The sequence below is a fragment of the Nycticebus coucang genome, chromosome 7 (genome assembly GCF_027406575.1).
Source record: "Nycticebus coucang isolate mNycCou1 chromosome 7, mNycCou1.pri, whole genome shotgun sequence".
In the NCBI taxonomy this organism is placed as follows: Eukaryota; Metazoa; Chordata; class Mammalia; order Primates; family Lorisidae; genus Nycticebus; species Nycticebus coucang.
In genome coordinates this window covers 23947736-23975405 of record NC_069786.1, presented here as the reverse complement: position 1 = coordinate 23975405, position 27670 = coordinate 23947736, and the positions used below count along the sequence as shown (strand labels likewise).

The window sequence follows — 27670 nt, the reverse complement described above, 5'->3', positions numbered from 1 at the left end:
GGGAGGTGGTATTTATTTTATTTTTAACTTTTTTATTGAGACAGAGTCTCAAGCTGTTGCCCTGGGTAGAGTGCTGTGGCGTCACAGCTCACAGCAACCTCAAACTCTTAGGCTTAAGCGATTCTCTTGACTCAGCCTCCCAAGTAGCTGGGACTACTGGTGCCTACCACAACGCCCTGCTATTTTTTGCTTGTAGTTGTCATTGTTGTTTGGCAGGCCTGGGCTGGATTCAACCCTCCAGCTCCCGTGTATGTGGCTGGTGCCCTCCCTGCTGAGCTATAGGCACCAAGCCAGGGAGATGATATTTAAACAGGTGTAGTCTTTTAATGCTGTGGTCCCCAACCCCCGGGCTGTGGACAGCGGAAGGTGAGTGGCAGGTGAGCATGCAGAACTTAATCTGTTTTTACAGCTGCTCCCCCTCTCTTACATCACTCCCTCAGCGTGGCTGCCTCCTGTAGATCACTGGTGGCATCATTGGAGTACAAACCCTGCTATAAACTGTGCATGGGAGGGATGTAGGTTGTATTCTCCTTATAAAAATGTAATAATAAAATTAATGTAGTGTAACAATGTGGTAATAAAAGAAAGTGCACAATACATGTTCAAGTCATCCTGAAATCATCCCCACTCCTCTACCTAATGGTGGGAAAATTGTCTTCCATCAGGGACCTTTGCTTTAGTGAGGATGTAGGAACGAAGAGTATCCACGTCTGCTTGGAAGAACTAGGGAAACATCTCAGAGGAGATTATAATTGAACTTTTAACAATAAAAGGGTATTCATCAGTCAAGTATGTTGAGGAAGTATGTTTCTGGCAGAGGAGATGAGTTCGGCAGAGGTCTTAGGCTAGATAATAAAAGTATAAAGAACAGAGTAGATCAAAGTAGGTCTTAGGGATAAGTATGCTATGCAAGGGTGTTTACTGGATTCTGTAGTTATAAAGAAATTTTCAACATTTTTTGAGACAGATTCTTTGTTGAGCAGGCTAGAATGCTGTGGCATTAGTGACGCAGGTTTATATACAGTATTAGAAAGGTTACTCTGACAGCATTGAGTTGGATAGATTGGAAGAAAGTTGTGAATAGTGTTGGAAACAGGTGGGTTTATTATGGCAGTTTTTCAGATGAAAGATGAATAATGTCTATAGATCAACGAGAATGAGAAAGGCAGTAAGAGAGAAAGAGTCATCATGACTTAGTAATTGCTTAGATGTGAGGGCAATACAAAAATGAGGAATCTGTGATAGTTCCCAGGTTTGTAACTTTAAGAACTGGATGTGCTAGTTTCCACAGAAAGTAGGAATACTGAAGTTAGGAACAGATGAGTTTATTACACGCATCTTTAAAAAGGTTCAGAAACACTTGGGTTTGAACTGGGGTAGGTGTCCTGGGGTGAAGATGGATGTGAAGTCATCTCTGTACCTGGGGCAAGGGAAGAAGCGCTTGGCCTGGGAGAGACTGGAGTGGAAAGAAGGTGAAGAATAGGGCCCTGGTGAGCATGGACACGTCATGGTCAGGCAGAGTAAGAGGGACCTGTGAGGAATACTGAAGATGACAGAGAGGCAGCAGCCACGTCCGTCATGGTCATAAAATAGAGAGAAATGAATGTTTTAAGGAAGGAGGTTAAAAAGTGCCAGTTGCTGCAGTGAAATAACATGAGAGGACACCTGAGAAATGCTTGTGGGTTTTTCAATATCTAGGTTAATTGGTGGTCCTAGGGGAACAATTACAGTGGAATGGTGTGTTAGAGGCAGATTGTTCATCAGTGAGAGCTGAAGGCTTAGAAAGTGGCAGTGTGCGTGACTAAAGAGGATAGTGGCTACTGGGGACTGACTGATAAGGAGGCAATTGCAAAAAAAGAAAAAAGCCTGAGGATACTTTTAGTTTTTACGAGTGACAGGAGGGAAGGAGTTAAGTATGGGTGTAAGAAGGTATAGATGGGGAGGGCAGGAAAGCAGGTAGGTGGTTGAAGAAGTTCATCATAGTACAGAGTTTAAAATTTTTTTTTCAAAAAGTAGAATGAAGCTGATCGGTTGGGAGAAGGGAATTACACATACAGTGGAGAGAGTAGTAACTTTTATGATCACTATTGAGGGGAATGGAGAGGGTGACTAGATAGTGCACATTAACAGTAGTGGGTCACTCATTCTCTACCCACAGTAGTGAGGTTAGATAACCAAAACTTTTAGTAATATAATAGTGTTTTTTCTCCTAGGCAGTTGTGGAAAAGGAGCAAAAAGTTTTGACAAGGCAGAGGTTAGTATTACAGCATAGAGGAGAGAATAAATCTAGAAGGCCAAATTACTTAGCAATAGTGAGGGAGGGAGGGATGTAGGCAGGAATTGGAGATCATGGTAAATTGGCATATATATAGTAGATCAGCTCCTTAAGTTGACCTCATTTTCACTGACCCACATTTAAGTATGTTATCAGTACAGTTAAGCCTAGTTCCTTATGGGGACCACCTGTGCATGTTGACCAGTTTGTTACAATCCCTCAGGTGGTCAACTTACAGAGGTTCTACTGTAATTATAAATTGGTAGCAGGAATTGTGGTCACACTAGTAGTATACTGGAGTTTTAAGGTTATAGATGGCACATTGTCTTTGCAATTTTTTTTTTTTTTTGAGACAGAATCTCACTCTGTCCTTCTGGCTTAAATGCTAAGGTATCATAGCTTCTGTCAGTAGTCCTTTTGCCTCAGTCTCCCAAATAGCTGGGACTACAGGTGCCCACCACCACCACGAGGCCTGGCTAATTTTTCCATTACTAGTAGAGATGGGTCTTTCTCTGGCTCAGACTGGTCTTCAGCTCCTGATCTCAAGCAGTTCGCCTGTCTCAGCCTCCCGGACTGCTAGGATTACAGGTGTGAGGCACTGTACCCAGCCCTGTCTTTACAATTAAAAAAAAAAAAAAGAATTAAAAGTGTAGACACACACAATTTTAAAGGTCAAATAACACTGAAAGGCTTGAAATAAAATTGGTAGCTCCTCTTTACCCTCTGTTGTCTGTGTTCAGAGGAACCAGTAGCTCTTACTTGACCATTGCTCTTGGTTGGCATTCATTTTCAGATTTCTAAGGACTGCAATGCTATTGCTGTTTTTGGATGTCAGTGTTAATAATTTGTCTCCTGGTCTTCTTTTAATTTTTTTCTAGACTCTCTTTTCTCCCTGCCTGCCTAACTATGTTAGGTTACAGTTACTAGATAAATTAATGATATTATATTTATATATTCCTGTGACTGTTTACTTTTGAGGCAAGTAGTATAATGAATTATTTCTTTTTCTCTTTAAATTTAGCTTTTCCGGAACTTTTGCCTTGTTTCTTCATTTACTTCATCTTCTGTTCATTCTTTCATTTACTCATTGGGGTTGGAATTAACTGCCTGGCTACACAAAGTCTAGAAATGAATCTGGCAGTGTTGTCTCATTCTCTTTAGATAATTTTAACAGTTTTTTTTTAAAGCTGTGTTTCACCTTTACTTATGTGGTTTCTTAACTTAACACCTTCCAATTCCTGGGACTTTGGAAGGCTCTCCAGGGTGACTAGATTGACTTCTTACCCATATGCTCCTCTAGTAGAACTTGGGATGTAAAATTCCCTTTTCGCTCTCCAAGTAAGAATGAAAGATTGTATTTATTATTTCCTTGTCTCCTGTTTTTTTCTTGGACATACACCTTTCTCTTTAGTGGGGCTTCAAGGGAGTGGAGAAAGAACCACATGCAGCTGAAAGTTAGGAAAAATTTTCATATGGGGCCATGTTTATGTAAGTAGATGAATAGAAATGGATCAAAAGTCACTTGAGTTAAAGAACAAATTAATTTGAAATTAGAATGTTGGTGAAAGATACTAAAACCCCAAGTTGAGGACAGGAGTTAGAAAATTATGGAAGATCCTGAACCAAAGTCCTAAATGAATGGGATCGTGACTGCAAGATAGATAATAGTGTGGAAGACAGGAGATATCTGGGTTTCAAACGAAAAAGCATTTGAGTAAAATATTCTTGACAAATGAGCTAAGCTAATACATTGTCCGTCTTAAAAACTTTGAGCCATTATATATATAAATAAAATGTGTTTTGGTTGTCATATTGCTTAGAAAAGGGATAGATGGCTGAACGAAAATTTATCTTGATAATGTTTCATATATCATTTTTCCTTTTATGTTACCCTTATTGTTTGATATACTGGTTTTTTAAATTAATTTTTTTAACTTTAAAACGTCTTTTACTCTTTATATAGCTTTATGTTCCTTGCAAGTTACTTCTTCAACAGAGACATCTGTTTTGTTTTCTCTTTTTTAAAAAAAGTGTTTTTAAAAATCACTTATACAGTTGGAGGTTGCTGTGAGCTGTGTGAGGCCACGGCACTCTACCGAGGGCCATAAAGTGAGACTCTGCCTCTACAAAAAAAGAAAAAAAAAAAAATCACTTATACATCCACACATTGTTTTAAAAAGTCCTGTTCTACAAATTCTGACACAAATTACCAGTGTCCTGCATGTTTCCTCTTGTTTTCTATTCTTAGAGGTAACTACTTGAAACTCTTTTCAGTTGATTCTTTTGTTGATTGCCTCCATAGCTTCAATTATTTGGTTATAATGCAATTTCTAATTTAAGAGGAGGATTGCCTTTTTTGTCCTTCTGTCTCCACCACAGACAGTACCATTCCTTTTTCATTCCAATAGTTAACATTTATAATTTCAGGTAGGTTGAAATTCAGTCCTTTATTTTTGTGACCCCAAATTTTGTTGAGATCTGAGCCATATAGTCAACCATGAAACCTTTCCCTATCCTGTAATTTTGCTTTCTGTGGGCTCATTAATAAGTTGTTTGCTTTGTTTTTTGGGTGGCGCCTGTGGCTCAAGGAGTAGGGTGTCGGCCCCATATGTGCCAGGGGTGGTGGGTTCAAACCCGGATCCAGCCAAAAACTGCAAAAAAAAAAAAGAAAAAGTTGTTTGGGCGGCACCTGTGGCTCAAGGAGTAGGATGCCAGTCCCGTATGCTGGAGGTGGCGGGTTCAAACCCAGCCCCGGCCAAAAACCACACACACACAAAAAAAGTTGTTTGCTTTGTTTTAAAATAATTATCATTCATTCACCTCCAAAGTTGCTCCACTAGTTTTATAAATCTCTTCTCAGGAAATTCAGATGCATGGGGTTTTTCATGGGTTTAATTTTATGGAGCATCTAATATGTCTGAACCTGCTTCCTCTGCACCTAGTACAGAGTTGACACCTTCCTTCTTTATCATTCTAGGGATTCCCTTTGCTTCTCTCTTGTGTTGGATCCCTTTTTCTGGTATCCTGTCTTTTTTGTTCTTATTGGCACTTCTTTATTTTCGTGGAGATATTCTATTAATGGGGTTCCTGATAAAGGATGCATGAGAGGGGAGAATTTTAAGACCTTAAATGTCTGAAATGTGTTCATTTTATCTTTACACTTGTTTGGAAATTATTTTCTTTCAGCATTTTGAAATATTGTTTAATTGCTTTCCTTTATAACTTCAAGTAAGAAAAAACCCTGATTTCTTTGTATATGACCTATTTTTTATTTCTCTTCTGATATGCTCTCTATTTTCTTTGTCTTTTTGTTCTAATCTCAACTTTACCTACTCTGCCTTCTATTGAATTTTTAAATTCAGATAACATTTTTAATTCTTAGTTTTCCCCACCTTCTTTTTGAATATTTCTTTTTTATTACCTTGTTCCTTTTTTTTTTTTTTTCTGGAAACAGAGACTCAAGCTATCCCTTGTTGCCGTTTTATTGTTGCCTATTTTCTGGCTCTCTGAGGATATTAATCAGGGTTTTTTTATTTTTATGTTTTCAACTTTTCTTTTTTTTCCATAGTCTCTCTCAAGTGGTTTTTCTTTGTTTCAATTCATGTATTTTTCATGCTAGAGAGTTTTGCAGACCACTCTTTTAAGGAGACACTAAAAACCTGATTGGAAATCTGAGCTTTGTGGCTGGGGCTTGTTGATTGCATCCTTTTCTTTGCAGGAATGCCATTTGTGTGGGGTGTTTCTTTAGATCTTTTGGGTAGTCTAGTTCCCAGAGAACACTTCTGCCTGCTGGTAAAGGCTGACAGCCAAATGGGGGAAGAGGACTAGCATGTGTGTGTAAGCACCACGTTGCATGCCTTCACTTAAAATTCCCACTTTAATAATTTCAGGTGTGCGTAAGAGTTTTGGAAACTCTTTTCTTCTCTTTAGAGAATAGCTTATGTTTTTCTTTTTGGATTGGGAGGAGGCATTTGATGGACTTCATACAGGGCTCCTCAAACTGTGGCCCGCAGCCCACACGAGGCAGTGTGATTGTATTTGTTCCCTTTGTGTTTTTTTACTTCAAAATAAGATATGTGCAGTGTGTGTAGGAATTGAATAGTTTTTATTTTTTTTTAAAAACTATAGTCCGGCCCTCCAACGGTCTGAGGGACAGTGAACTGGTTCCCTGTTTAAGAAGTTTGAGGATCCCTGAATTCTAAGGGGCTTTAACAGCCAAGCCTTGCACCTCAATTTCAAAGCTGCCAGGGGCAATTAGTTTTGGGGGGGATTTGTGATATAAAGTAGCTTAGTTCTTGACTTACTTTATATCACTGATGACTTCTTAAATGTTTTAGAGTATCTGCAAAGTCGTCTTGTCCATCTGCTTTCTAGCTTAACAAATTTTATTACTGGGTTTTCCTCTCTTTTTCTCTACTACTTTTTGATTATTCCTTTTTAAAAACGATCTTTACTAGCATTTTTAGTGGAGTTTTGGAGAGAACAAAATTAGATATGTGTGTTTAGTTCACCATGTTTTTTCATAATAGACCTTTTTTTTTTTTTGTATTATTTGTACTGTGTCACTTCCCAGGTGAATTTTAAGATTCTTCTACCCCCGACCCTCCCATAATTTTAGATACTTCTGTGTCCTAGTTTCTCTGTCGCTTGAAGGAATTACTTGGTTTTCTGTTTTGGCAAGATGAAATTGTGGACATCTGAACTCTAGAACTTGAATGCTAAAGATGAAATGTATGAAAGAGGAAGGAAATTTTTGCACTGCTAAAAGTTCATCACAAATATGAGAAAGAATTATTTTTAGAAAGAGTAGGTTTGAGTTTTGGATTTTTTTTTAAAGGAAATTAATTTTTTTGACAAAGCCATCCTGTTTTTATAGGTTGCATAGTAAATTTCCAGGTGTAGAAAAGATTTGGACTGTGTTTATGTGGGTATATTTGCTACTTCCTACCTTTTTCTAGAGGACAGAAAAGATAAAGAGGCTGCCTTTGACAGTCTCTTCTAATGTTCTCAGCATTAGTAATCTTAAGACCAGATCAGGGAGCAGTTAGAGGCAAACTGACCCTTTTTCTGACAGTGAAAGAAAAGGCCTAAAATTATTATTAGGGACTCTAGGTTGAACCTATTGGTATTTAAAGTATTAAATAACCCTTAACAATGTATTGTTAATTCTTTTTTTCTTCATTTATTAAATATTTATTGCTTACTGCTTTACTACATATTATTTACCTGGTTCTCTTGGGGTTCTGCAGATAGTAGTTGCCATACTTTCCCAAATATATGCTCAAGTCAGACTTTATTTCTTTCTAAATTAGAATTTCTGTAGGTGGATCCAGAGTGTGTAAATAATTAAAGGTTCTATAAACACATGGGAGATACATTTCTTTTTTTTTTTTTTTTTTGGGAGGGGGAGATACATTTCTAATTAATAACTATTATGAGAAGGACACAGAGGTACAGGAATGAATTACTCAATTGTAACTTTCACTTACCTGTGGTGTGTAGCAGATAAATTATTTTATAGTTAGGGAGAGGATCATGGGAAGGCTAATTTGTGTGTGTAGGTAAATACCAAAGAATATGACCAATAAAGAACAACATAGAGATTTTGAAAGTTCTACATTAACAATTGATAACATTTTAAAAATTAATATTATAGAATACTTTATTGTCAAATTATTAATATTTTCTGTCCAGATTTGGGGGAATTAAATCTGTTTTAATAGAACAAATGACAGATTCTCAGGTTTAAGTGGTCACTATGGGATCATAAGAGCATTATATTTTGAGAATTAAAAGGCTTTTTAGAGATTTTAGTCTAAAGCCATGAAAGGATGTAGTCTAAAGCCAAGATGATGGATGTAATTGTGGAAAATAAATTTTTTAAGATTGGAATTCTGCTCTTCCACTTACTCAGTAAGTAAGCCATTCTCTGCGGGCACATGAGCTTGTTTTTAAATGACCTTAATAGAACCAATTAAATCAAGCTCTGTTGTTCTGTGTTTCCCCATATCCCTGACAGTCATACCCTAGTATGAGCCACACTTCTACACCCAGTGCTTCAAAAAAAAAAAAAAAAAAAGATTTTGGCTGCCAGTTTTTCTTTTATGTGGTCATAGATGTAGTAGAATCTTTGTTAGTGATTATTTTGCTTCACTAAATTAAAAGATTGTATATTATTAGGCTTCACTTTGATAACATTGTTTACATAGCCCCTAAATAATTTTATTGTTATTATTATTTTTTTTTTGCAGTTTTTGGCCAGGGCTGGGTTTGAACCCACCACCTCTGGCATATGGGGCCAGCACCCTACTCCTTTGAGCCACAAGCGCAGCCCCTGTTCCACAGTACTTTCAACTGTTAAATAACTTTTCATCTCAAATCTACCTACCTTAAACAGTTTATTAAAAAGGTAACTCTGAAAAGTATGCTATAGAACACATGTACCTACATGGTAAATAGCACATGCTAATATTTTCACATTGATTATATTGAGTTTTTTTTCTTTTGAAGAAATAGTACCATCAGAGACCCTTTTCTTTCTCTACTTCCTTTTCTGTTCTTCTAAAATTACTAATGTGAATTTGATGATTATCAAATTGTGCATATTTTTACGTGTATCCAAAAGTATGTATTTTTTCAAAGATTAAAATACGTGGCATTATTCAAATTTTTTTAAAGTTAGCTTTTAAAAATGAGTTTTAAGTGTTTTCTGTTTGGAAATATTAATAGTATGTTTATTTGTAGTACGATATGTCATTATGAATATAGAGTTGATTCTCGTTATTCAAAGTAGACACTCCATAATGTCCTTGGGAACACTGAATTTGTGAATACTATACTGTTGCTTCTAGGGGAAACACAGGATTAGGTTTCTGAAAGCCTCTGGTCACAATTTTGTCATCCCATCATTGCGTAATCTTGTTTTATGTGTGTTTCTGTTTTAAAGACAATTTATTTAGGATATATCATCTATTTATTAGCATTGAACTAACAGCCAAAGTACTAGAACTTATGCCTGGACAAAGCTATTTATAAGATAACTTTGCATATTCTCTATAAGATACACCACATCCTTACTGTGCTTAGGAACAACTAGACAGAACTTCATCACTATGCTTGGGAATCATTTTAAACAGCAAAATCACCATGAAAGAAAGAAAACTAAAGAGACCGAAAAGGACACTTGTTTACAATATGAGAGCTAAAACAAGAAGGCAGAATGTCACCATATTCAACCTTAACTGGGAATGTGCACATTGGTAGACTCAAATTTCATTCCTATTCATGTGTACATGTCCATCATGATTTTGTCTTGATTTGGGGGTTGTAAATAAGTTTTGACAAGTAGGCACTTTTGCAAATAATGGCACTTGTGAATAGCAAGGATGGCTGCATAACAATTACTTATTTCATCCCCTACTGATGGACTTATGGGTTCTTTTTGCTCTTATCTACAAGGCTATAGTGAATATGCTTTTATGCACACGTGTGGGGAGTGCCTTCAAGATTTTTTCTAAGACGTGGAGGTACTAATTAGTATGTACATTAAAAATTTTATTGGGTATTGCTAAATTGTTCTTCAAAGTGATTGTTTTGATGTATTATTAACAGTCTACAAGAGTTCCCATTTACCAAGATTTTTACCAACTTATAATATGTATGTGGCTTTACATGTGATGGTTATGGAATAGTATATGTCATCATAACTTTCTTTGGCTTTCTTCTTAGGTCTTTGAGAGACCTAAGTTAAAGACCAGAATTTATAATTTCTAAAAGTTCCCTCATTTTTAAACTGAAAACTTTTTTTCTTAACTTTTTATTATATTTGGTGATTTGCTCTCTAACATATATCCAACTTGACTTATTTCAGTTTGCCAATCCAGACTTTACGCAGCCTATCTCAGAAGTTGTAGACGAAGTAATTCAAAATTGTCCTATTGATGTCAGGCGTCCTCTTTACAAGGTCAGCATTTATAGCAATATTGTTATTCAAGGTCATACTTTTATAAAACCTTTTTTTGTTTTCTGTTTATTGTTGAATATTAAATACATCTCTTAAAAAGGATATAATAGAATTTTAGTACTGTTTATATATGCCTACATTTTTCTTGCTTTTTAAAATAAATGTCATATTTGCTTATTTTTTTTTTCACTGATACAGAATATTGTCCTCTCTGGAGGTTCAACCATGTTCAGGGACTTTGGACGTCGCTTGCAAAGAGATTTGAAAAGAACTGTAGATGCCAGGCTGAAATTAAGTGAAGAATTGAGTGGTGGTAGATTGAAGGTTAGTTTTCTCAACTTACTGGTGGGAAGGTTAAGGGTGCCTTGATTCTTATAATGGAGATGGGAGTGTTTGCCAGCATTTGCATTTGGTTTCACTTAAGATAAAAGGAACTTATATTGTTGTGGGAAGTGGTTAACGTTGTAGGTTCATGTCTATAATATTGTAGTCACTTGACTGTTTTAGGATATTGTTTGTACTTCTAGAAAATAATTTTTAGTAATATAGTTGTGAGAAAGATTTTGGTTTTTATTCTAGCAATAAAAGATTTTGGTTTTTATTCCAGCAATAAAATTTATTATGGATCCACAAAATTTTAAGTACCACTATAGAAGGACAACAAAGCAGAGTTGAAGGAGAAGTTGATGTTGAGTGGTCAAGCCTACTTTCAGAAACTGACTCCAGGGCCCACATAGCTTTTTAGCGATCAAATTGGTGGCTTAACAAAGTAACCTTTTTACTACATGTCCTAGGCCTTTGGGGCTGATGTCAAAAAAATCAAAATTAATTTTAAATTCTCTGATGTCTGCTTTCTGTATCCATGAGACAAATTTTCAGTACTTTTTTTTAATGCTTAATATTGAAGCAAAACATTGACTCATCAGATAAGTTGCTAAATAAAACACATTTCTATCTCCTTGGAAAATTACCAGGAATCAGATCTCTATCTGAGGCTACCACAATAATTCAAAAATTACTTAAAAGTAAAATATGACATTTTCAAGTTTGCTGATAGTTGAGAAATTGTGTGACAGCTGACTGTTGTCAGTACCTATACTTTGATTATCTGAAATAAATCTATCCCTGTAAGTATAGTAAAAAATGTACAGTAGAACCTCTGTAAATCGACCACCTAAGGGACTGTAATAAATAGGTCAACATACAGAAATAGTCACCATAAGGAACTAGGCCCACTGTACTGATAGGCACATGTGATGCATGTCCAGTCACCTGTGGAGGTTCCACTGTATGTTCTGGGTGGGAGACAAAATGTTATTGAGCTATCTACATAATGACATGACTTCATCCTTCTGGCAGTCTATTCATATAGCAGATTTAAAAATTTGTTTTTCTTTCTTTACTTGTTCAATTTCAGAATATTAGGGGTATACATGTTCAGAGTTTTAAAATGCAGACTTTGTCTTTGCACCTCTTTCTCAACCAGCTGACCCACCTATATCCATCCATCCATCCACCTATCTACCTAAAAAAGAAAGTCAGTGGGTTTTACAAGTGTAGTTTTAAATTCTCTCTACTGAGTATAATACTATTCATGTTGATTATGTGAACATAGTAGATGATGCAAGTTTTTCTAATTTTTTGTTAGAATGCTTAAAAGACTGAATTTTCTTAACAGATTGGTTAAGAATATTAGCATGGTTCTAAAAATCAGAAATATATAAAACATATGCTTGTTGTTATTTTCCTTCCATTCATTCTATCCTATTCTCATGCCTATCTTTTCCACAGTGTTCCCCGTTATTTCTGGTTTATAAGAAGTCACCTGAATTTAGTAGGGATATTATTTATATATATATGCTTTTAAGATTAAATGACAGAGAAATTGCTGTTTGAATTCACTATTGAAATTGTCTTACTGTATCTTTTTTTTTTTTTTAAGCCAAAACCTATTGATGTACAAGTCATTACACATCACATGCAGCGATACGCGGTTTGGTTTGGAGGATCAATGCTGGCTTCCACGGTGAGTCTGATGACGTGTATTTTGAAATTATGGTTCTTTTCTGTTGTTATATAAGCAAGGAGGAGGTTTGTTTAAGAAGATGTATTGCTATACAATATGCTAAGATGATCTGTGGAAGGCCAAGAACTAATGAACTATAAATTTTTATTACAAATAGAGATAATTAACCTTAGCCTGCGTAGTTACTAATGTTATAGTCTCCTGACATGTATAAAATGAAATAAAAACTCATGATTGATAGATTAAGAAATCATAAATTCTACACAGACAAATATGCACAATATTTCACTATGTTACATTCTTTTTAGAACAAAATTAATAGTTCAGTACTACATATGTATTTCAACAATATAATGTAGTACCTTTCTACTTCATGTTAATTCCCATAAGCCTTGGGCATTGAGAATATTCTCTAATTTGCATTGTTATCAAAAATGCCCTGATATGATTAATTCATATTGTATTCTTACAGCAAAACATCACATGTTCCTTATAAATATATACAACTATTATGTACCCATAATAATTAAAAACTAAAAATAGCCTCGTTGAAAGTTCTTATACACAAAACAAATTTAACCTGTACCTGATTATTTCATTGGAAAATTTCTATACAGGTAATTGAATGGGCAAAGTCTTTATTTCTTTGAAATAAAGCTGTCCAAATCTTTGCAACACCAGAAATATAATTACTTAATAAATGTTTTGCAATTTGGAATTCAAAGAGTTATTACATACCATGGTTCTTTTTTTTAAAGGTAGACAAGCCTATCTTAGAGAAGAACAAAGCGAATTCTTTTAAGTTTATTAACAGTCTATGAAACTTTAAAAATTGTATATGTATGCATATAGTATTTTAAAAACTTGAAGCCATTTGAATTTATTTTCTTTTTTTACTTTGCTAGACATTATTTTAGAGGGAGCATTTTTACTATGTTTTAAAATTTACCTGTAGGGAAAATTGTTTTTAAAGCTGTGGTAATTTGGTTATCAGAAAGTCATTGTTTTTGTGTGTGTCTGTGTAAATATTTGAAAACACTAAGGTAAAAGTTATGTTTCATCGTATAGGAATTAGGATGTTCTAAACAGAGTAAAGGGAATTTGTTCTAAGAACCCTGTTCTCAAATCAAAACATCTTTAAAGCTTCTTTAAAAGGGGCCTGGGTGTGGTGGCTCACACCTGTAATCCCAGCACTCTGAGAGGCTGAGGTGGGTGGATTGCCTGAGCTCACAGGTTTGAGACCAGCTTGAGCCATAGTAAGAACCCTGGCTACTTGGGAGGCTGAGGCAAGAGAATCACTTGAGTCCAAGAGTTTGAGATTGCTATGAGCTATGATGGCCCAGCACTCTACTGAGGGCAACAAGTGAGAATGATCAGAAAAAAAAAGCTTTTTTAAAAGGTTGTTACAGTATCATTTATCTAGTAAATTTTAGTGTATTGTCCTAGAAGTACATGGAATATTAAAATGAAGGGGATTTTTATCTGAATTATTGAATAATTTTACAATTTTAAATGAATTTAAAACCATTTTAAAAAGTGGGTAGTAAAAGTTATTAATCATCTTCAATAGTGCTATAAAACCTAGTTAAATTTGTAACTTTGCCCTGAGAAATGAGGAAATACAGAGCATGAAATAGTCTATTTTCATTAGGTCTTGAGTGAGGAAAGGCAGATGATCTAGAAATTTTTAGAACTGGATAAAAATTAGTCATAGCATAACTAGGACCAACTGTATCCTAGACTAACGCTGCTTCTTTAGATTCTTATTTCAATACAAAGTGTGGGAAAGCCTCAGCAGTATATTGGACATTTGAGAACCTTTTATTCCTCAAAATTGCAAAATCCTAGGAGGAACAGGTGTTAGAGAGGAAGATGGGGGGACATGAGTTAAATGTTCTTTTCTAGTTCTGATAAAGATGGAGAGCTGATTTTATGTCATGGCCCCTAGAGTTACTAAGCTTTGAGTACCATTGGTAGACTAATAATAAACCTTTTAGATTTAACATCTCTTTTTAAAGCACTTCTTTTAAAGTATGTTAAAAGATGATTGATTTCTGACCTTTATAAAAATACATATTTTTGTTTTCAGCCTGAGTTCTACCAAGTATGCCACACCAAAAAGGATTATGAAGAAATTGGACCTAGCATTTGTCGTCACAATCCAGTGTTTGGAGTCATGTCGTAAAATTGACTTCATAGTTATTGGGGTTAGGGAGGAGGGGAAGAGATAATCTTTCTGATTACCTGTTTTGTCTGGATGGCTGGTTTTGAGGTTTTAAACCTTACTTGAAATAGTAAGACCAAACATTATTATACAGGAATATTTTAATAAGTGTATCAACATGAGATGTAGAAGAGAGCAAAAATGATTGTTTTTCTTTAGATTGAATATTTGAATCTTATGTGTAACAAAAAGAAGTGGGTTTTAGTTCTTTCTGTGCCCTGATATTTTGTATATTAATGAATTATCCAAGATTTGATGGAATTTATCAGTGTGTAGATAGCTCTATAATGCTTGAATTGTATACTTCTAAGTGTGCAATGCAAGAGCTTGTTTATATTTCATACTTTTTATACTTTGAGGAAAAAAAGTCAAAGAAAAACTTAGTATTTGAGGGAGAAAAAAGTGACTAAGCAAAGGATAAATTAAAAAAATGGCCTCATGAGACTTGGCATACACACTCATGGGATTCCAGTTACTATGAAGTGCTTCCATCCCCCGCTGCCCTTTCCCCCCAAAGGTTTTCTTTTGCAAGTGCTTTTGGAACTAAGAGCTAGTATCTTGGATTAAATGATGCCTGCTAGTGCTTTCTGATTACTCACATTCTGTTTCTTGCTTTAAAAGAAAAGTAAACACTGTTGGACCAGTATTGCAATTCTGTAGTGTCATTTCTTATTTAAAAAAAAAAAAAAACAACACAATAATTTGATTACCAAAATTGGCATATTTAAAGCCTAATGACATTCTAATAAAGGCACAGATTTCTTTTTAATACTTGTTTCAAGCTCTTTAATCTCTTTATAAGTTAACTAATCTATTTTCTTCAAACCTCTGCAATACTTCTTTAAAATCACAAGAGTTGGTTAGCAAGCTAACTTTTTTATGTGCTCTATACAAATACTTGTGAACTTTTAATATGTTGAGTGCTTTCATTTTGATAACTGGATCTCCGTTTGATATTTTCATTTGTATAACTCATTTGCAGTCTGAAAAGTTTTTTTAGTGCCAGTCCCTGACATATCATTGAAAGTAATTTTCTTTGCATTTTGAAATATATCATGGATCATGAAGAAAAAGATGAAAATAAATTAAAACTGAATTACCTTTTCTAATGTTTTATTTTTAAAGGAGTGTAATTGTACTTTGTGTTTATGTATTTGATATGATTTCTGTTTCTTTTGAAATATGGGAGTCATTGAAATCTCTATAATGTATATGGTAAAAAAATTCTTGTGAACTTAAAATTTTACCAGTTATTTAATTTATAGAAGGTTAAAATGGGGAAAATGTTTTATAGGCTTTTTGGCAGAAATATCAGCAAACACTTGAACTCTGTTATTTATGAAAATGAAACATTAGGATTAGAATACTATTCAAAAGTTAGAGAACACTGAAGTGTTTTTGTTTGTTCTTACTATAAAGATAGAATTGGGGAGTAAACTTCAGCTTTTGTTTAGAGTGAATCTGAATATTTAAAATCTTATTAATCAATCATTTATGTGAATCTTAATTCTCTTGAGTATACTCACTGTCCTACAGTGGTAGTAGCATTCATCAATATCCACGATCTCTTTTTTTTTTACTCGAAAAATTATGTCATGAGTATTTCAAAGAACTATTCCAAACTAGTACCAAAGAGTAAATTGTGAAAGTGGTTTCTTTCCTACTCTAGCCTGTCTCATTTTCTCATTATTACGCACACGACTAGGAATGTCTTACATATTCTTGTAATTTTTTGTGCAAATAGTAATAAAATAGCTCCCTTATTTTATACAATAGGAACTTACTGTGTATATAGTAATCTCCACTTTTTCAAAGATTTTTTGATACAGAATTAGATTCATAAGCAGTAAAGATGTCACTCCCGGCCCAATACAGCGTTGTTAGCATTGTCATAAATATTTCTTTCCCATGTTTTAGGATGTTTGGGTGGTAAATGAATAAGCCAGAAAGACATAATTATGAAGTTGTTTGATTACAATCTCAGGCATCTTGAATACAGAGGTGTACTTAACTGTTTAATATGAAAACAGGAAGGTCAAAAACTTTACTTTAAGCTTATACTTAATTGGGAAATAAGAAACCTTTCTTGTGTCTTTCAGAATATCCCTTTTTCTGTGCTTTTTAGAGGATACTAATATGATGTGATAGCAGCACTCTTTTTTCTTTATATCTCTTTGTATGCCATTTTTTCAACTTACAGCAACTTCGGGTGTGTGTGTGTGTGTAGAGGTTGGCCAAAGTGAACTAAAATCTGTTAACAACTGATTACCCATCAGGCAGCATGAACATGTACCCTAGAAAAGTACCAACTGAGGCCAGTGATTGAAGTATTTATTCTGGTTCTACTAATTGGTGATAGAGCTCCTTCAAACTTTGTTTTTTGTTAAAGCATGGAAAACATATTTGTATCATCTTGAACAAATTCTTTAAATTCTCTGGACCTTAATTGATATATATAGAGGCGTTATACTGCAATTTCTATGAGTTGTAAGAATATAATCTAGCTTTTGGATTTTTATTAGCAGGTTCTGATGTAAAACCTAGCCTTTTTCATTAATTCATAAAGATGTTATCTAATTTATCTTTTTTAATAGGCAAGGCTGTGATCAATTGGGAAATAGTAATGGACAGAAATAAAATCACTGATCATTATCTAATTTGATGCCTACTTTTTTACAGTGTAGGCAGTTTTTCACATCTTAGTCCTTAAACAGTAATATACTGTAGGTGATCACCCTCTACTGACCTGTCCTCTTTTCTAATAAGAGATAAGGTGGTTATCTATTCAAGCCAATCCAAGTTTTTGGTTTGTTTTTAGAGCTAAATAGATGAAAACACCTGCTGTTTTAGATATCTAGAAATATCTTCAGAAATAATATGAAATATAGGATAGTAGGTCTTTATTCTTAATGTCTACAGAGAAGTCCTAAAAGTTATATAAATGGAATTTTTCTTTTTCAAATAATCTTAAAGATGGTGCCAAAGTATTTGTAAAATTATTGAGGAAGTTTTGCATTATAAAAGCTTATTTGTACCATTGTAAAGAATGCCTTTGTTCCTCTTCAGATTGGGCTGATCTGTTAGTAATAAAGTCCCAGCATTTTCCTGCTTTTCTTACCAGCCCAACTTTGCCTCCTGAAACCTGTGCTTTCTGATCTTGTATAGTTCATAATCACCAAGCCTGAGGACCTTTGCTAGTTCTCTCAAGTCTCTTCTTTAACTGTTAATGCCCAGATTCCCAGCTCAAAACAATGGAGACTAAATATGTTAGATAGAATACATTCAATCTGAAATATGCACAAACTGTGGGAGGAAAGCATTTTCGCACTTAGAATCCTGTGTCTTAGGACATATTTCAGTATAATAGCACTTGATGTATACAGTTGGCCAAGGATAGAGTTCTTTTAAATAAGTTATGTGAACTTTCACAGCAAGCCCTGAAAATAAATACTTTGTTTTTGTATTAGATTAATACCCTGAGTTGATCTTCAGCAAGAACTTTTAGATCTGAAATGGTATTTGGACTTCATTGAAAAAGGATTCCTGTTATATTGTTGATAACTCCTCAATACTATATAAATGGTCATCCCTCTTCCACATGATTTGTTTTCTAGTATACTATATACCGGAACTTCTCTTGCTATTTGCTGTGGTCTTATTAGAATCTTAACAAAAATAAATTAAAATCTCTGGTTGTCTGAGGTGTTCTCCATGCCATAGCGCAGGTTAGCTGATGCATTTAGAATTTGGGAGCTGAAATTAAATAAAGTCTATTCGAGGTAAGTATTGTATTTTTATGAGAGCAGTAAAAAAAGAAACAAAGATAAACATAAATGACTTAGGAAGTAAGGCAACTAAAAAAAAAAAAAAAAACCTGAAGGAAAAAAATGAAAAATTGGAAGTCCATGGTATTATTCTTTTTATTGTGATTGAGAAAATTATTATTTTTTAATGTTTTGCAGTGTTCCTTCGTTTGGTGACTTTTATAATTACATTAAATTGAGATGCTAAATCAAAATAAAGTTTCACTTTTGTTCAAGCACTGATACTCACTTATACTACTTATATATTGCATCAAGTTTTGGGCCCTCAATCCCAGAGGCATTTATTGACTACCCACTAAGGTAGTCACTGTATATAAAGATAAATGTTCTGTTCTGAGTTTATGCAGGAGTCCTCAAACTACGGCCCGCGGGCCACATGAGGTGTTGTGATTGTATTTGTTCCCGTTTTGTTTTTTTACTTCAAAATAAGATATGTGTAGTGTGCATAGGAATTTGTTCATAGTTTTTTTTTGTTTGTTTTTTTTAACTCTAGTCCGGCCCTCCAACAGTCTGAGGGACAGTGAACTGGCCCCCTGTTTAAAAAGTTTGAGGACCCCTGGTAGAGGCTAGTCAAATAGTAAAGCCACTCTTTGAAGAGTGAGGATCATTTCCCAGATATGATTTGAGAAATATTGAGCTTAGAATTTCTCTTCACAAAGATGGTGATGGTCATTGTTTAGAGCAGTGTTTTTCAACCCTTTTTATCTCACATTACACTTGAACCTGTAGTTAAATTTCCGTGGCATACTGGAATTATGTTGATCAAAAAAAAAAAAAAGTAAAAGAGTAAAGAAAATGTACTTTGTTTGAATTTCTTTCAACAATAATTAATGATCTTGGAAAATTTTTGCAGCTCACTGGTTGAAAGTCCCTGGTTTAGAGGGAGAAATCCAGCTAAGTAGGATGCAAGTTATGAAGTTGGGGGTGGACTAAGCCTGTGGCTGGCTCAGTCCCAGCACTGTGGGAGGCCAGAGTAGAAGAATCATTTCAGGCCTGGTTTTAAGACCAGCTTGGGCAACATAGTGAGACATCAGTTCTACAGAAAACTTTAAAAATTAGCCAGGTGTAATGGTGCACACCTGTAGTCCAAGCTACACAGGAAGCTGAGGTGAGTGGATCACTTGAGTCCAGGAGTTTGAAGTTGCAGCGAGCTGTGGTCATGCTACGGCACTCCAGCCTGAGCAACAGAGTGAGACCTTGTCTAAATAAATAAACAAATAAATAGCTATGGTTTAAAATTAGTATTTTGTGTGCATCTGAAATTTTTTACTTAGTGAAAAATGTTACACTGAACAATAGGTGACGTAATTCTGTAGTAGGCTCTGCCTTATTCATTTGTATTTCCAGTACTTGCATAATGCTTGGCATATAGTAGCAGTTGGGACGATGTGTTTGATAGAAAAATGAATGAACAAAATATTTCACATTGAAATTAAAACTTTGAATTAAATGAGTATACAGCTTTTGTTTCTTTAAAATATCCATAGTTGTCAAAAAGTAAGACCAAATTATTAAATTTCTCTTAGTTTCTCTTAAAATAATGGAAGGGATATTATTTAGTGATCGTAACTTTTCTGAAGTAGGTCTTAAGTCATTTTTAGGTCTTCAGAAATTTTTGTAGTGTAAATGATTGTCATCTTTAAATCAGAGAATTGTATAATAATTGAAATGCTCTGAAATACAACATTCAACATCAACTGTAGAAACACTACTAATTTGTAGCTCTTGTTTTTATTGATTAATTTTGATTTTCTTTTGTCATCCAGATCCCATTTTAAACCACTAGACTTAAAGATTATAGCCTAATTCAAAATGTCCTTTACTTTTTGATGATTAAGATTCTTTGATGTGTGGTGGCACCTGTGGCTCAAGGAGTAGGGTGCCGGTCCCATATGCTGGAGGTGGCAGGTTCAAACCTAGCCCCGGCCAAAAAAAAGATTCTTTGATGTGGTAGATTGTTAATCTTATTTAGAGTTTTTATAGAAAGTTGATACTGGAATTGGAACCTTTGATCCTTTTCCTATTGGAAGTACGTGGGATCTTCTGCCCCCAAATCTTAACATTCCACTATTCAGAAGGTTGCGCAGTAAGAAAATCTGAGCCTTGTTTTTTGTTCTGTAATGGTTAGTTGAAATAAGTATATTCATGAGATGACTAAAGCATTTTGCTGGACAATTTCCATTATGGTAGACTGATTCTCTTCTCCAGAACCTTGAAAGATAACAGTTTTGATTAATAGGGGAGATGTTGTGGGTAAGGAAGAAGAGCCTGAGTAACAATAAGCATTGGGAGAGGGATGAGCATGTTGTTTGGAGAAGAGTAGAGGAGAGGATTGGCGCATCTGCCACCTTCAAACAGTGGCTGAAAAACTAAAAAAATGTTGATGTACTTGGTGGTGAAATCTTAAAGCACGCAGTTGACATCAATTGCACTGTAGACTTTTCAGTAGTTTTATCTGGTTCATCTCATTTTGTAGTACAGGGAAACTCAAATAAGTGACTTCGCAAAGGCCACATGCATACTGGCAGAACAGGTACTGTTAGTAATGATTGTTTTTATGTTTTATTTGTTAAATAGCACGTGGTTTATGATTTTTTTTTAATTGATTTGGCAACATTTCTTAGCTCTTTGATCCATTCTGTTGGGAAAGCTGATAGCAACGTTATTGTGCTGGATGCTGCTAGAGGGAGATATCAAATGACTAAGTCATGCATGCAGTTAACTATCCTGTAGTTAACTAGGATAACTAGGATAAAGTGCTGAACTAGTAAGCATGAGCCTAAAACTCAGCAAATCTATTTGCGATTGGATTGGACTTTATGAATAGGTAATATGAGCTCTTTATGTAAAAAGGACATTCCATGTACAGAAAAACCACTGGGATTTCAAACTGCCTGGTCTAGGCCAAGGGGTATACTTGAACTCATTCACATTTTGGCTATAAGTAGGATAACTCCAGATTGGTGCTAAATTTGTGTGCTTCATTTCTGATCTCCCTATAATAAAAGGTTAACATGACAGATCTAGCTGGATTTTCTATGAATTACAAGTACCTCAACTGGCTTTAAAGACTGGGAAATTCTTTTTAGGCTACAAATTAAGTGAATTTCGTGATGATGTCATAAAATATAATGCTTGGCATGTGGCAGATGTTCATATGTTTGTTGAATAAAGTTACCTGAATCAAAAAGGATGTGTGGAAAAAGCTGCTATTTCTGATCCTATTATGGATCCTGTAATTATAGGCAGGGTAATGTCTATTTTTAAAATAGGTCACAGATTTGGTACAAATTAAAATTCTGTTTGCACAACCATTTATAGCTCTCTTAAAATTCATTTCTTCTGAGATGGTCCATTGAAAGATTGAATCAGCCTTTATATGTGTATATGTTTTAATAAGCATGGTAAAGGATGTGCTAGTGATCTCACATTCACATTACATTTGAGTTGAATGTCTCAATTCACCTGCCACTGGTACATCGCTAAAGAAATGGTTATTTCGTCTGAACAGTACTACTTTTTCCTATTTATCTTCACCTTTTTAAACTGGAAACTGGCAACTCTCTGGACATTATTCCTCGGGGTACTGGAAGCATGAATGAAAAGGTTTTGTGTAATTGTTTTCCACCCTCAAGGAGAAAGGAAATGACCTAAACACCAAAGAGATTTTTCATTCAGTCTTGTATTTTAGTAGTATTCTTGAAATTGAAATAGCTGCATGCTGTTGACTTGTTTTCAGGAAGCTGACAAATGACTTTCAAAGACATTTAGCAAGAGATAGGAGTATCTGATACGGCTTTTGAGCTTAGTCCTTCAGTCCATCCACTAAATGTCTCTCTTTTTCTCCCTTTATCCATAAATGCATATACAGTAGAACCTCCACTGTTGACCACCTCCCTACATTGACATCTCCTTAAATTGACCTCATTTTTGTAGACTGGACATGTACCACATGTACGTATAAGTAGGCCTAGTCCCTTACAATGACCACCTTCATATGTTGACCAGTTTGTTAAAGTCCCTTGAGTGTGTAACATTCTACTGTTTTTCAATCAGTTGCTGCTATCAAAAGCAAATTTGTTCTGAATTATGGAAACAACACATTTGATCTTCCCATTTAAAACATGATGTTTTCAACACTATACCCATGACTAGTAAAAACAAAGATGTTTTCTAGGCTGTGACAGTAACTCATAGTGGGATTTGTTTATCAGAAGTATTGATTTGGAACATTCCGTGTGCTAAATATTTAGTTCAAGGTGCTGGAGATATAGTGGTAAACAAAACAGATGTGGTGGGCGGCACCTGTGGCTCAAAGGAGTAGGGCGTCGGCCCCATGTGCCGGAGGTGGTGGGTTCAAACCCAGCCCCAGCCAAACAACAACAACAACAACAAAAACAGATGTGGTTTTGTATCCTGAAAACTTATAAGGATATTCAAGCCATAGCGAAATATGTTAAAATTTCAAAATCAGAACCAAGATTGTTTATGTTCTTGTGTTAAGGAAAGGCAAGAGAGGTAAGGGATAACATTGTAGGATTTTTTTCATCCTTCAAGTTCCACTTTCACAGTACTTGCTGGTGTTCTCTATGTTTCTATAAGGTTGGACTTTGTACAGTTTCTCCATTGGGAAGGATGAAAAGTCAATTGCAAAGTTCACTAAAATTTAAGGTATTTTCTTCCCTTATTAAATTACATGGACATGATAATTACCTTTAATTCATTATGCAGATTTCAGGTGCCCCTGACTTAGGCCCCACATTCATCCATTTATGTATCTGTGGATCATTTGGAAAGTTTTGAGGAATGCAAAATTCAGGAATGTAAAATCCGCACAAATGGAAACAAATGAAGCCCTCCCAGCAACACTGATAAGCCAAACAAGTTGAAACTTACACAGGTGAATCAGAAAGGACAGTGCTGACTGTGTTTCTTGAAAGTGAAATAATGGGCCCTAATACCGTCTCAAAACTTTTGTGATGGCCTGTGTATATACATAGGACAAACAAAGGTTTCTTCTCCAGAAAAGAAAGTTCACGAAGTATTTATTTCCATATTTGCAACATATGATCTAGAAGTACATAAGTGGTCTTTTACATGTATCCAACTAAATCTAATTGATAGCATGTATTAATTTAACCAGTTGCCCTTAATTATTTTAGCCTAGAACTGACCATTAGCATCTTGATCCCAATATACTTTCCTATGGTGAGCTTTAGCATGGAAAAGAATTGTGATTTTAGTTCTTTATTTTATTTTATGTATTTATTTTTTTTACGGAGTCTCACTTTGTCTCCCTCAGTAGAGTGCTGTGCTGTCACAGCTCACAGCAACCTCCAACTCTTGAGCTTAGGTGATTCTCTTGCCTCAGCCTCCTCAGTAGCTGGGACTACAGGTGCCCACCACAACGCCCAGCTATTTTTTCATTGTATTTTGACCGGGGCTGGGTTTGAGCCCTCAGTAGATGGGGCCTACTCACTGAGCCACAGGCATGGCCCATGGTTTTAGTTCTTTATTCCAAGATATATTTATTTAAGATGTACCTTCCTTTGTATCCTAACAATTTAAGTTAGTTATTTCTCACAGAATATATCAATAACTTTTTTCAAATGATCAAAGTCATAAAATTATATGAAGAACTAACTCGAAATGTCTGATGATGTTCTTAGATCCAGGCCTCGTGTGCTCTGTGAGGCTTATGTCCTTGGCTAGATCATTTTCCTTTTTCAAGCAGTTCTCCTTGGGTTCATTGTTAACCCAAAACTGGGCAGCTGTAGCAGAAGTGGTTAAAATTCTGTAGTAAGTGGGTGTGAGCTGTTTCAGCTTAAGTAGCAAATAAAGGAACTGAAGTTATACTTTATTAAAAGGTGTTTCCTCCACATGCTTTTATATTCTCTGAGAGTATCCTTATAAAATCTGCAAAATGGACTAAACACAAGACCAAAGCTAATGCTTAAAGAATGTCTTCATCTCAGGTTTTTTCATGTTGGAGGGACGGCACTCTAGATTGAGATAAAAGTTGCCTAAGTTTAAATACACATAAGGACTTGTTAAGTATTTTGAAAAATGGAATATGTGTTCTGACAGTTCAAAAGTATTTCAGGTAGCCTTGAGTTATTTTAGAGAGAGGGAGCTTCCTGTCTGCATTTCGAATTATGCCAGGGAAGACTGCTTTAACTTGTCTTATACCCCTGGCTCCAAGCAGCCGTGTGATGTCATTTCTGGCCTAAAGGGGGCCCCACACATTGAGTAAAAACAGTCTTTTAGAGGGAGACGCTAACTTCATCGCTGTTGCCCTTGAGTGTGAGTCTTCATTTAAGGGCCAGTTGTGCCAGAAGGGGCTGATCAATAGGATGTGGTAAAATACTTGGCAAAGAATGCTCTTTAAGAATGGGTTTCATGTAGTAATCTAAATTAAGTTTTTCATTTTATAATATAAACCTCGACTGTGAACTCTTGATTACAGTTTGGTGCAGAGCAGAACTGCTTTATCAGATGGGAAGTTTAGTCTCATGTTCACCAAATCCCAGTTTACCCTAGAATTGTTAAATGCATAGAGAGATATTCTATTTTCATATCTTTTACTCTTGTGAACAAGAGCTTTTTGTATTGTCCTCTGGATTACACTCACCCAGTCAATTTACAGACAACTCCTCGCAGTGTTAACATTTCATGATGAAGTGGAAAGTGTTTCTATGACACAAAAACCTTTGGCTTAAGGGATACTGCAGGGTTAAGAATAGTTTTCCACTCCAAATAGTTTCATTATGTTCTCTATAATGGGTATGATTATTTAATAATATTTGAGCTGACATGATTGAACATGAGCCATAAAAACTCAATGGGGTATGCTTTTTTATGCAATTAATGTGTGCCTAATGTAGGATAAGACAGAAAAGGCTGATTGTCTTCCATAAAAATAGCAAAATTTAAAAGATGCAGATTTGAAAATATCATGTTCATGTACACAGGGTTTACACAGAAGTCTGTCTTGCATGCCGAACTGCCTAATTTCCTTTGAAAAGCTCCCCTTGTAGGAGCAACTTTGTTGAATAGATTCTTTTTGAAATCCTATTAAAATAATGTTTATTACAGGGCGGCGCCTGTAGCTCAGTCGGTAGGGCGCCGGCCCCATATACCGAGGGTGGCGGGTTCAAACCCGGTCCCGGCCAAACTGCAACCAAAAAATAGCTGGGCGTTATGGCGGGCGCCTGTAGTCCCAGCTACTCAGGAGGCTGAGGCAAGAGAATCGCTTAAGCCCAGGAGTTGGAAGTTGCTGTGAGCTGTGTGAGGCCACGGCACTCTACCGAGGGCCATAGAGTGAGACTCTGTCTCTACAAAAAAAAAAAAATAATGTTTATTACAGCTGAGGAAGAGTGTGGGCTTGCCTTCAGCCAGTGGGAAGCTCTTTTAGGGAAGCTTGCTAACTGCTGCCCTGTCCTCCATAGTATTTTGGGGGCCTGATGTGTCCTCTTTGGTGAACTTAACAATACTGCTGCTTCTTGGTAATCAGATTAAGTCCAAAATTCTTTTCTGAATGTTTACCATATGGGAGACACTAGTAGACCTTGGTGGGGATATACAGCAGTTTTGTAGCCTAGCATGGAGACAGTCCTGAATATTACTAACCAAAATTCAGGTCACTGTTGAACCAGAGGTGAGATAGTAAAAATTAGCTTAGTTTGAGAGAGTATAAATCTGTCTTGTCTGGGCAGCACCTGTGGCTCAACGGAGTGGGGCACTGGCCCCATATGCCGGAGATGGTGGGTTCAAGCCCAGCCCTGGCCAAAAACTGCAAAAAAAAAAAAAGAAAAATCTGTCTTGTCCTTCATCAAACACAGAGAAAGCCAGGAATTCCAAGAACATGCTCCAGCTATAACTGGTCAGAACTCCCTTTGAGTGACTAATGATTTCTTACTCACTGAGAAACTTTGTTTTCTAAAATCATAGACTGTCAGAAATTTTACTATTTAAAATTCTATCAGTAAGAGTGAAACGTCCCACTTTTATGTCATTCACTTTTAACAGAGAAGTGGCCTTGATTCTCTAAGGAAATCTAGAGCTTCAGCTAATGAGTTCTTGGACACACATTTCACATCTGTCTTATCTTTGTAGTTTCCAAGCATACAGGAGTCTAGACCCACTTGCACACCAGATACCAGACCTGATATTCAGCCCTTTATACATAGCCCTGCTTTGTTCTGAGCCTATGAAGATGCTGATTCACTTAAATTCCACCCTTCCCCTAAATTTTATAATTTCCATGGTTCATCCAGATACAGTTTCATTCATAGTAATGAATCATTTTTGTTGGATTATAAGTTTTTTTCCTGAAGTTATAGGGATGATTGTGCGAGGATAGAAGTATATTTCAAGTGTAAAGCATGACAGGGCAGCAAAACTGATATTAATTGAGTATTCAGGAATACTTCAATAAAGCAATTGCATTAACAATTTATTAATTATTTGTTGTCAGTATTTTTAACAGTATTTGATATTGCAGATATGAGACTAAGAAATCTCTTGCTTTTTTCCATTTTGATAATTCTCAATTTAGCATTCAATATATATGTGTGTAATTACACAATGTATGTAATATATAGCCTTGTATCCTGTTTGTTCACTTTCAATGGTTTTATATACAGAAATTTTTCTTCTACAAAGTACTGTCATCCTGGAGGGTGGAGTCCATGCTCGAATTCCACCTGATTTCTTTCATTGTCTTGGCCAACACTGGGGATATTGTAGATGTTCAATAAATACCACATTGAATCAAAGCAGCTTTCCATTTCAGCGATTTCCTTGAGGCTTTCCCCAAGTTTGAAACTGATTGTTTCAACTTGGCATTGTCTGTGGCATCCTGTTCATCACAATTCCACCTTCTGTACTACAGAAGCACAAATTACCCTCAGGCAATGAGGCAATGGGCAATTGAAGCTTTTTATAGCTCTATTTGTCTGCAGTCTCCTAAATGTCAATGGATAGATGTGTTGGTCATAATGTGTGGGAGGTGCAAATCAGCCTCTGGTTAGTAGTATCATTAGAGATGAAAAGGATGCACAGGAAATAGGAACAAAAGATGTCATGAGCTGTCAGGTTCTACTCTGAGGAGATACAGAGTGTCATTTCCTCCTGAGAATGTGCAGAAGTAAATGCACAGTTCCTTAGCCCAACCTAATTTGTTTTTCAAACCTTTGCTTGTTTATATTTGTTTATCCATTAATTTGGTCAATGCATGGTAAAATAAGCCATTAATTAAAAATAAGTCAGGAAAACCACTAATCAGTAGATTTGAATATTTCAGTGTAGGAAAAGCAGCCTCAGTTTACTAAATGTGGCTTCAAGGAAGGCCAGGCCC

The 27670-nt window shown here is 35.5% G+C and overlaps 1 protein-coding gene across 1 annotated transcript in view; it reads left to right on the top strand.

Moving 5' to 3' along the window:
- The window catches only part of ACTR3 (actin related protein 3), a 69311-nt gene extending 53719 nt beyond the window's left edge, over positions 1–15592 (top strand). The window contains exons 9-12 of the mRNA XM_053596428.1: positions 10146–10238; positions 10437–10562; positions 12181–12264; positions 14354–15592. Of these exons, the coding sequence (XP_053452403.1) occupies positions 10146–10238; positions 10437–10562; positions 12181–12264; positions 14354–14449 (399 nt within the window). The 3' untranslated portion in view covers positions 14450–15592. The remainder of the gene's footprint in view (positions 1–10145; positions 10239–10436; positions 10563–12180; positions 12265–14353) is intronic.
- Positions 15593–27670: the final 12078 nt, after the last annotated feature.